This window comes from Camellia sinensis, chromosome 14 (genome assembly GCF_055761805.1).
Source record: "Camellia sinensis isolate YWXY chromosome 14, ASM5576180v1, whole genome shotgun sequence".
Classification (NCBI taxonomy): Eukaryota; Viridiplantae; Streptophyta; class Magnoliopsida; order Ericales; family Theaceae; genus Camellia; species Camellia sinensis.
In genome coordinates, this window is record NC_138974.1 from 86473719 (window position 1) to 86485137 (window position 11419).

An 11419-nucleotide genomic window follows, 5' to 3' on the forward strand; every position below is an offset into this window, starting at 1 on the left:
TAGGATTCCAAAAGGGAGATTTTTTTTTAAGGTTCTTGATACTAAGATTTTATAAGATAAAAGATATACAATATTTTTATAGTAGTTGGGGTCCCTCAACACTTTACAGAGAAAATTCGACATAAAAAAATTTCATCCCGACACAGAGAAATTTCATTTTTTACAGAAAAATTTCATTGAGGGATCTTAGCTAATAAAATATATTGAACCTCTCCTTCTACCTAAAATTAGAGAAAGATGTTTCACTAATTTTTTCTTTGTAAAACTGGGGCAGGGGATAATAATTTGATACATATGTGATCATTTAAAACATCTAAGTCCAGTATTGTCACTTTTAAATGAAATTCGAAAGCAACAAATGAATAATAATGCACGCAATAATATGATCAAAACTACACAAATTCATAAACTTTTATTTACTAATTGATTTTTCATGTAAGAAAAAAATTTAAATTTTGAAACATGACTCACTTTGATAATGTATTAAATGTCACATTAATAAATAAATAAATAAAAGTTATTATAAGATTTATTAATTTATGTAACATTACTCTTAATAGAATTTGGCCGAATGAAACACATGGAAACTGAACAATACTTTGTTGAGTTTTCAGAATTTGTTTATGAAAATCTTTCAAAATTGGTTTAGTCAAGAAAAATAAAAAACTAAAAATTCATTACTTACATATGGTTTTTTCTTTTTTTAAAACAAATAATTTTAAAAAATTAAAAAATATATATTTTTATATTTATTTCTATCAAATTAGTTTATAATTTTTTTAAAAAAATTAAAAAATACAACCAAACATAGCTGTCTTTATATGAACAACGTAATTTATGGTCTGACTATTTCAAAACTCTGAAGATCTAAAGCAATTCAATGGTTTTAAACAAATGACAGCAAGAATATATGTTCGGACATCCACTTTGTTCGGAAACAAGTGGTTTAGATACATTGCACTACCAATATATATTTTGGGAGAACCCCAATATACATTTTGAGAATTCCAAGGGTTTGGAGAATAAGTTCTAAAGTTTCAAGTTCCAGTTTACCAAGGGGCCATTGGAGGATAATCCTGCTGTTACCTTCATTGCCTTTGGGGACTAGTTCTAGGCTCGAAATATAAGGTCACTCGAGTCCAATTGAACTAAGGTGGGTGAGAGATACCTCGAATTATAAAAAAAAAAAATTACATTCGGAGATTCAATTAATTCCATAATCCAGGTATGATGACAAACTTCTTAACCTGTTTCTTTCACAAAAACAAAGTCTTGGTTCAATGATTTTCCAATAAATTTTTAATGTGATTTTCATTTAAAAAAAAAAAAAAAAAAAACATATCCCCATACGGTGGCCAATACAACTGAATTTGTCCTCAACTACGAAAATCGTAAAGGAGTCCCCCCAGCTTAAGATATATACATATCTTGTGATAGATGCTAATATCTAATGAAGAAATAGGTGAAAAGGTGCTAAAAGTAACAGCATTTTTTGTTTATTTATTTTGTAGATGTTGGAGCTAATTGGAATCTTAGTACCATTGGTACTTTTCAATGTTGATGTTGGAGCAGTGGATGTTACCAGTTTGCCACCATGTAATTTTCCAGCAATTTACAACTTTGGTGACTCGAACTCAGCTGCATTACATAAAAATCCTGCAGCCGGACGTCTTCTCATAGAATACATGGGTATATAAATACAACCTTTTTCTTTCTATAATTCAAGCACATGCATGGATATTTATCAGAATTAGACATTGCTTAAAATAGTAATGGATATCTTAGTATTGTTATTTTGTGTCAATTATAAACAGCGGATTATTTGAAACTGCCATATGTGAGTGCATACCAAAATTCAACTGAAACAAAATTTCAGTATGGCGCCAACTTTGCAAGTTCTGGTGCATCCATTAGGCCCCAACATGGTCGTCCTGGTGGTAATTTCGTCCATCTTAAAATTCAAGTCCAACAATTTGGTGAGCTCAAAGCACGAAGCTCAAGCAATCAAGGTGATTATAGTGGCCATATTTGTAAATAAAATACTGTTCGGCAAATTACAATGGTAGTTTCTATAATTTGATCCTTATGTTATTTTAATCTCTCTAATTTCAATTGACTCGATTTTGATTCTGAATTTATGATTTTATCTTTATTTGGTCCAATTGATTATAACTCTTAGCATCTTTTTATAAAAAAAAATACGCACATAAGTGTCATGTGTTATATTTTTAATAGAAAATCTATAAAGTCAGTGAGTTAATTTCAACCAATTCAATAATAATTTTTCGTAAAAAACACTAACGATAGTATAAATTGGACCAAATTGACACAAAATTTAAAATTATAAATCAAAATTGAGCCAATTAAAAGTGTAGGAATCAAAATAATATAAGGAATAAAATATAAAGATCATAAGTGTAATTTGCCAAATAATGTTACGCTGATCAAATTTCTGTACCAAATGTTGTACACCAAACAGCAGGTATGTTTCACAAGTATTTATTATAAGATAGTTTCAGTTATGATCGTTTTTCATCAAATATAGGCACAAATGGACTCTTCAAACCTGTGGATTTCTCCAAGGCTCTTTACACTCTTGATATCGGTCAAAATGATCTTGCCATGTCTTTTCAAGATAAACTTGATGTTCGAGCTCAAATTCCAGATGTAATTAACCAATTTACTACAGCAGTCAAAGTAAGTTGCACTCCCTTTAAATCAAAACTGGAATTGAAAAAAAAATGTATTTGATTTGAGTTTTTTAAATTAAGTTTTTGAAAATTAAATTTTTTGATTTTCGTGTTTTTTTATTTTTAGTGAATATTTTTAAAATTTTAAATATTTTTGTTTACTTTTTTAGATACACCTTACTTAGATGTATCTAAAAAGTAAAGAATTTATGAAAACATATTTTTAAAAAATTAATAAATACATAAAAACACAAAAAATGTACTGAATTTTCGTTTTTTTTTTATTTTTTGGTATTTAGTGAATTTTTAAAAGGTTTTTTTTTTCACAATTTTTTTACATTTTAGGTATATTTATGTTAGGTATGTCTAAAAATTAAAAAAAAATGCTTTAAATATTAAAAAAAATCTAGTAAAAACAAAAAAACATGAAAAACAAGAAAGTAAAATTTTCTGAAAAGTATTTTTAGAAAACTCCAAACAAATTCTTTTTTTTGCTTTGTGTCACTGCTTAACATATTGATATATATATATATATATATATGTATATGCACCTTGTGTATTATGTGTTGCAGGATCTGTATCAACAAGGAGCAAGGGCATTCTGGATACATAACACGGCCCCATTTGGGTGCATCCCATTTGCTCACCGCTTAGTCGAGGGATTCCCTAAGACTCAGGATCAACACAAATGTTATACGTTCATGAACGAAATGTCCAAAGAATACAATAGACAGCTCCATGAAGCAGTGAACAAGCTAAGGGTAGAGCTCCCAAATGCTGCCTTGACATATGTGGATCTTAACACTCCGATGTATGAATTGCTCACCGCTTACACGAAACTAGGTAATTCTCATTATTATCTTCATCAACTTTACTCATTTTGATTCCATATAACAAATTTTCTTGATATTTCTACTAATTTTCTCATCATTTTTACAGTTTATCCCCTTAACTATATACAATTTCTTACTATTTTAAGTAATAACAAAGTTTCATTAACAGTAAAATACAAATAACTCTTGTCCAAATAAATCCTGAATAATCAAATAGATTTTATCAATAGGTACTGATAATTGGACTTAATTCCCATCAAGTCCTATTGAAAAAAAGTTCTAATAAAATTGTCGTTAAAAATAATTTTTTATAAAGTTTTTTTTTTTTTTTTTTTTGCGTATGTCGTTAAAATTTGACAATTAGCGACTTTTTTTGTGTCACAATTTTTATAAATTTATAAATTGTCACTAAAACTCATAATTAGTGACGTTTGTTTGCGATAATTTTTTAAACTGTCGCTGAAAATTAAAATTTGTGATATTTTTTGTGATGATTGTTTAAATTTCACTAAAACTTATAATTAGTGACATTTTTATGACAATTTTTTTAAATTATCGCTGAAAATTAACGATTGGTGACATTTTTTAGTTATAATTGATGAAAAATATCATTAATTTTCATAAGCTCTATTAAATAATAAATTTATCTATTAAGATTTACCCGTGAGTCTTCATAGTCTTTTAGATGTTTTAAAGTTATAAAATGATTTATAACTATAATTTTTTAACCCATATTATTTTTCTTATGTTGCTCTTTTTGGTACATGGTTTGTAGGTATACAAAAGGTTACTTATGATGACGTACATCGAACTCAGAGTGCAAGTCTATGGCTTTCTAATTGGGTGGTCAACGGCTCGTTGTCAGAGCCACCGATTCCGATCAAGTATGCATGTCGTAAGCATGTGGGCTCATAATTTGTAACAATATGTTTAAGGAAATAACATTATTAAGTTTGTACTCCAATGTGAGGTGCTCTATCGAAGCAACATATATTGAAACTTGTTTTAACTATTTTGTGACAAGTTATTTTTTTATTTTTTAAACCCTCAACTGGTACGGTCAACAATGAATATAGAGGTGACAAATGGGTGGAATTAGGCAAGTGACTATTTTAGTTAAAAAGTTAAAAAGTCACTAAAAGTATCAAAAAGCCAACAACTCATATTAAAAAGTTAAAGATTCTATTTTCTCTCTACTTTTTACACATCTTTTCGTAAAAAGTCAGAAAGTCATTCCAAACATACTAGTTTTTTTTACATCACATTTTATCCAAAAAATCAAAAAATTACTAAAAAAACCTGTTCTCAAATGAGGCCTAAAAATGGACTTAAAATTCTAATATAAAGGGGATGAATGTATATATACTAATATGAATTACAATAATAATTTGTACTGATATAAAAGGTGAAAAATAACAAGAAAACATATATAATCAAGTATGTTTTCTTGTATCTATATTGAGTTACAAAATATAATAATTATAAAATAATTATTAACTAAAGTGAGATATCTTGAGTTGTGCTTGACGATATTTCATGTTATTTATAACATCTATGATAGAATCGAATTAAAATCTTAAAATATGTTTCTTAATAAATTTTATCAAGTAATCTTCGTCCACCATCTTCTCTGTGGTTGACAGAGGGTGTGATAAACTCTTTTTTTTTTTTTGGCCCATAATTTTTAATTTCATACTTGACGGCACCCATGTTTCATAGATACAATGGAGTGGCCACTTTAAATTTTTTCAAAACCTTAGAGGAGTGACCATTTGAAAGTTTAAAAAAAATATAGGGGATGAGTCTAAACAATTTGGAGATAATCATTAACTAATACTACTATAATAAATAAGGTTTCTGAAATCTTAATGGGGCGATTGCCCCCTCCTAACCCCTCTAGGTCGATCATTGGTTTAAATAGGTTTAGTTGAATTGGATACAAGTTGGATAGATGAATCAGATCAATCCGTTTATTTTATTGAATACATATATGTATGTAATTGTATATAAAAACTTTTTTTTATTTGAATCCGACAAATCCATATATCATCATATATACACATATGTAAATAATTCAATAAAATGTACGATGGCCGTGGTGGTAGAGTGGTGATAGAGGCGGCGGTGGATTGGTAGCTGCAGTGGGGGCAGTGGAGGTAGAAATGGATTTAAATGTTCAACCCAATTTTAATTGAGTTCATAAGAAGTAACCCATTTATATATTTAAATGGGTTTAAACAACTTTCAGATAAATGTTCATAGGTTTGGATTGAATTTGCCACGTCTAAATCAATACTAGTTTTAATTACCTATTCAATCCCTAACATTTAGTGCATTTTTAACTCTAATTATTGTGCTGCAAACATTAAGTTCAACTAGTAAATAAAAAAAGTCAAAATGTATAGTTTACTCATCCAGAAAATTCATGTCTATCTCTATTTTCAGAGTTGGATTTAAAAAATGAATTGTCATTGCTTAAATTTACTTTAGGTAACTAACACTAACTTGTGCTATAATTGAGGACTATTTTAGTTATAATCAAACCATAGTACAATAAATCGTAACAAACATCTTAATGGTATGTAATTAATTTTAATTTGATAATTTTTTAACCCCAAAATGACACATAACAATAGTTTAAAATAGTTATTTTAGTTATAATCAAACCATAGTACAATAAATCTTAACAAACATCTTAATGGTATGTAATTGTTTTAACATGTGTATTTTATCATGACGCACTCAATCTCCAAGCAAATGTGCATTATTTTTTTTCTTTTCTTTTTTTGTGACAGAGTAGACAAATCGCACATCTTTTTCTTTTAATATTTCCGGACTGAAGAAACTACCTTTTAGAAATTCTTACAAAACGCTTTTTTTTCTTTTTTCTTTTTTTTTTGTTATCCATTTTTAAAAAAAATCTCTTTTCGATAAATCTACAAATACAAAATTGATTACAAAACCACTCACCAAGGCCAAAACCGAAAAATTTTGGTTAGAAGGGACCAAGTTATGAGGGAAAAAAAATGGTAATTAAAAGACAATTTGTTATATGAGTGTTGTGAAAATAATATTTCATAAAAAAGAAAATTAAATAAATATATTTTTATTCTTTTTCTAAAAGTTTGAACTATAAATTAGAACTCACTGCATATTGATTAGACTACCTTTTAAATCATTTTGTTAGTTAACATAATCTAATAAATAGAAAAGTAATTATATTGATCTCCCATGAGATTTGGAGGTAATATAGAAAGCCTCACATTTTGACATTATTACACCAATCACCTTTTTATTGAGGCTAAAAGGGTCAAAAACAAATGTTGATGGTGTGAAGATATAGAAAAACAAGGTATAATATCCATTCCAGTATAAAATAAATAACAATATTATTTTTTTATTCATGGAATTAATGAATTATTCATGAAAAATAAGTTAACTAGTAAGTGAATTAAAACCTTAGGGAAGTCCAATATAATTAAGTCAAATTTATAGAGTTTATTATATTTTTTCCAAACTTTATGGAAGATCAGTGTAATTTGTTCTAAATAAAAAAATATTCATACCTTTTTTATGTTAAAAATAAAAAGCAAAAAAAAGTCACATGTATATCTTGTACAAATATAATCAACTCAATAAAATTGATATTATTAACTAAATTATAAAGTAGTTGGAGATCATCTCATTGTAAATTGTAAAATCTTAATAAAATTAAAAAAAAAAATCAATAAGTAATTTTTTTATAAAATATGATATAATCTCATTACATGTTTTATAAATATACATATAATATAGGGGTATTATTCTAATTCTCAAACACTTGAGGGTGGCCGGAGCCACCTGGTCCCTCAATAGTTTCGCCTCTGCCAATCACAGATATAAGTAGTGATAATTTGAGTGAAAATTATATATTGTATGATAAACTCTACCATTTGATATATTTATATATATATATATATATATATGATCAAAATTGTTTCATATGATTAGTTTTGTGATAATTTATTTATTTATTTTTTTTTTTAAGTGATGCTTAAATGTTTAAACTTGAAGTTCTTGGTGGGAATCCTTTTGCACGGGGGTATAGTACGTATTTTTGAGGTAAATACTATTTAATTTTTTAGTGGAGTTATGATAATTTGTGATTTAACAATATTTTGATTAAAAAAAATGTAATATTACCCAAAAAATGTGTATTTTTATTTTTGAACCATAAATTATCATAATTTTACTAGAAGAGATTACATAATATTTAGAGAAATTCTCTTATACATATCTCATATCATATGTACTTCTAAGTTATATCAAATTTTTTTTTATAGTTATAACCAATTTTCTTCATTAGTTATGACTTAGGCCCCGTTTGGGAACTAACTTTTTTAGCCAATTAGCCAAAAAGTTACTAAATTAGCCAATTAGCCAATTAGTCATACCAAAAAGTCAACAATTACGGCTTCTCTCTACTTTTTGCACAGCTTTTCGTAATTAGTCAAAAAGTCATCCCAAACATACAAGTTTTTTTTACCTACCTTTTTAGTCAATTAGCCAAAAAGTTACTAAATTAGCCTGTTCCCAAACGAGGCCTTATGAGATCTTTAGTTATGCCTCATATATTGTTTAATTTCACTTTTGTTTTTTATTATTTATAATTATGGCTCAAAAATTATAAAATTATATTAATTTTTTATTTAGTTATAAGGTACATATGGTATATATCTTTTGAATAATATGTACAATAATCTTTTTCTAATATTTGTTATAAAAATACATAATGGGAGTGTTTGGGAATCCACTTTTGAGGCTAAAATAGCCTCCAACACTAAAAAAAGCCAAAAAATCTTAAAAATTCTAAATCAATAATTTATATTAAAAAAAGAAAAAAAGAAAAGCAAAGCCGGCAGCAGTGGGTAGCCCTACACTGTCATGATAGTGAGTAGGCACAAAATTGTGACAGCCTAGTCTTTGAGAGGCTGAAATGACGATTTTGTCCCTTTAGATTAATTTTGAAAAATGTGAGGTTACAGACAAAATATCATTTTAACTTCAAATATCATTTCAACACATTTTTCAATACAACAATTTAAATAAAAATTTATCCTATCTTTCTAAATATAAAAATTAAAATAACTTATTAAAATAATTAAAAAATCAAAAAACACTTCAAAAATAACCACTTCCAAACACCATAAGAAAAGATGTGTACCAAACAAATTTTCTTTGTTGGCTCATCACCCATTTTTTGAACAACAGCTCATTACCCATTTGAAACATTGCTTTCCTATTATCTAAGATTTTTCCAAATGACATTTGAAGGGATGACTGATTTGGAATCTATGATAGCATTCTGACTGTTACGCCCTAACTGCCTGAATATAATTATTAACAGGAAGGGGCTTCTTTTCCGTACACGAAGCGAATTAAACTGTATTGTTAGTAGGGGTGGGCGCGGGTCGGTTGCGGCCACGAAACCTCCAATCCGCCATCCGTCCGCCAAATTGGCGGATTGAAGAAAATCAATCCGCATCCGTCCGCCAATCCGGCGGATGTGGATTGAGCGGATTGGCGGTTTGGCGGATGGATACGAATCGGTTTGGCGGTTTAAAATTTTATAAATTTTCAACATAATTTGCACTTCCTTAAAAAAAAAGAAAAAAAAAATATTACAGTCAATGACTTAAAAAAGTATTACAATCACTGTATGCCTTATCCAAAGAAAGAAAGTTTGAAACTTTAGAATATCACGATCACTGTATGCTTCATCCACATATTACAATTACAGCATGATTCATCCCTATAAAGTATTACAATCTGTGATTCTTAAAATATAATAACAATTCAAACCACCAAAACCATAAACAGAGCAGTAGTAGAGATTGAATGTCTCTATATTGTTACATCTACATATGTTTTTGAAAACAAAAACCAACCAGCATATATCATATTTTTTATTTATTATTTTTAGAGTTAGATTTAAAAACTAAAAAATATAGATGAATAATATGTTTATTTTTTTCAATTCAAAAATATATTCAAGTTGAAAACTTTTTTTCAACAAAATATTTAAACTCTTTTTCAATTGAAAACACAAACATAATATTTAAACAAATTGAAAATACAAAGTCTTATAAATTACTACAGGTGCTCGCGATTTGGCGGTTTGGTGGTTCGGTTGCGGCCAAAAAATCTCAAATCCGCCATCCGTCCGCCAAATTGGCGGATTGGAGAAAATCAATCCGCAACCGTCCGCTCATCATCACGCATCCGTCCAAAATGTGGCGGATCGGTTCGGTTCGGTCGGTTTTGGCGGATCGGTATATCCGCTGCTCACCCCTAATTGTTAGATTTGTAAGACTAATTATAAATCTGATTTTGATAATTTAAGACGTTAATATGTAAAATTTATTGACTATTTTATCTTTATAAAAAATCATATTAATCAAATATTGATAATTCCTTAATCGGAACACATTTTTTGTTGACAATTTATTTTTAAAATTATATTTACCATTAATAAAAATATGACATGATTAAAAAGCTATCGATATCCAATCAACGTAATATTTTGAAAAGATGAAGCACTCGACAAACTCTACACATTAAATGATTCAGATTATCGAAATAAAACACTTGATAGGCTCCACGAGCCTAGCAATACGATTCAATCGAGAAAAGTCTTTTCTTTATTAATAATAGGGAGAATTACAAGCAAGTGCACTTTTTAAGATTTTTTTTTACAAAAAAATTAATGATAAAATATATAAATATTAATAATTAAATGTGTATATATTTTTTTTTTACTAATCTATAAATATTTTATCAAAAAGCCACTTATGTGTAATTTACATGCTCAAAATTTTTATTTAAAATTTGACTTAAAAATATTAATATGTGATCCAGATTCATTAATATATAGATTTTACAGTATACTTAGGCCTCTTTTGACAATATCTAAAAAACCTAACTTATTGACTTATTTGGGTTGCATATGCTCTATTTTTTTATACGTCTTTTTTATAATAAGTTAAAAAAATTAACTTATAAGCTATACTAAAAAAAAACTCTTAATCTCAGCCATATATAAAAAATTTAGACAAAAATCTGATCTTCTTTTATGAGATCTTAGACTTATTGTATAATTAATCAGCTTTTCTCGCACTTTCTTGATATTAATTTATCTTAATTTGACTAATATGAAACACAAGTAATCGGACAAAAATTTCTCAATCAATATATATAATATTATTAGGTTCTATAAAAAAAGGACTAACACACACAAAAAATAATAATAATAATAATAATGAGAGAGAAAGGAAAAGAAAAGCAGAAGAAGAAAAATATAGCATTGGAGAGAGATGGGCACATCCTAACATTCAACATTCATAAAGAATCAAACCCAGGGGTGAGTGGCAACTTGGTAAGGGTATGGGGTTTAAGTCCCTAGGTCCTGGGTTCAACTCCCATCTGGGCCAATCTCCTGGGCGTAGCACAATTGGTTAGGAGGTTGACCTCAAGGATGCCTTATCAGCTATTTGGTGTGGGTTTAATTCTCCCCCGCTGTGCGAGACAAGCTTCCAGGTACGGACAACAGGACACCCCCCTGGTGATCTCCTCAAGGGGCACATTCATAAAGAATCAGACAGATTTTCAATTAAGTCATGCCTTATAAATGCAACAGACAAATAAATTGAACATATGGTAGCCAGCCAGAAGACAATTTGGTTCATGGTCATATAACATCTACCAATTGATATATTAACAAATATATAAATATATTTTATATCATTATATAAAATTATGTTACAGTATCTGTTAGTACATTAATTAATATACTAATTGATACATATAACATTATTCTTTGGTTTAAAATTACCCATTAAATGACAGAGGCACACTCCA

At 28.1% G+C, this 11419-nt stretch overlaps 1 protein-coding gene across 1 annotated transcript; it reads left to right on the forward strand.

Annotated features, from left to right (window-relative positions):
• The first annotated feature begins 965 nt into the window (after nt 1-965).
• Nucleotides 966-4558, forward strand: LOC114289626 (GDSL esterase/lipase At5g14450-like). The gene is made up of 6 exons (XM_082905603.1): nt 966-1225; nt 1512-1689; nt 1815-2009; nt 2546-2697; nt 3263-3533; nt 4299-4558. The coding sequence occupies exons 2-6, from the start codon at nt 1512-1514 to the stop codon at nt 4436-4438; spliced, it is 936 nt and encodes a 311-aa protein (XP_082761729.1). The 5' UTR covers nt 966-1225; the 3' UTR covers nt 4439-4558.
• The last annotated feature ends 6861 nt before the right edge of the window (nt 4559-11419 follow it).

Bases quoted from the DNA above. Each gene is read 5' to 3' on its own strand.
- LOC114289626 (XM_082905603.1), top strand. From the start codon at position 1,512: ATGTTGGAGCTAATTGGAATCTTAGTACCATTGGTACTTTTCAATGTT. The intron at 2,010-2,545 runs GTGATTATAGTG...CATCAAATATAG, and splicing joins ACGAAGCTCAAGCAATCAAG to GCACAAATGGACTCTTCAAA. The intron at 2,698-3,262 runs GTAAGTTGCACT...TATGTGTTGCAG, and splicing joins AATTTACTACAGCAGTCAAA to GATCTGTATCAACAAGGAGC.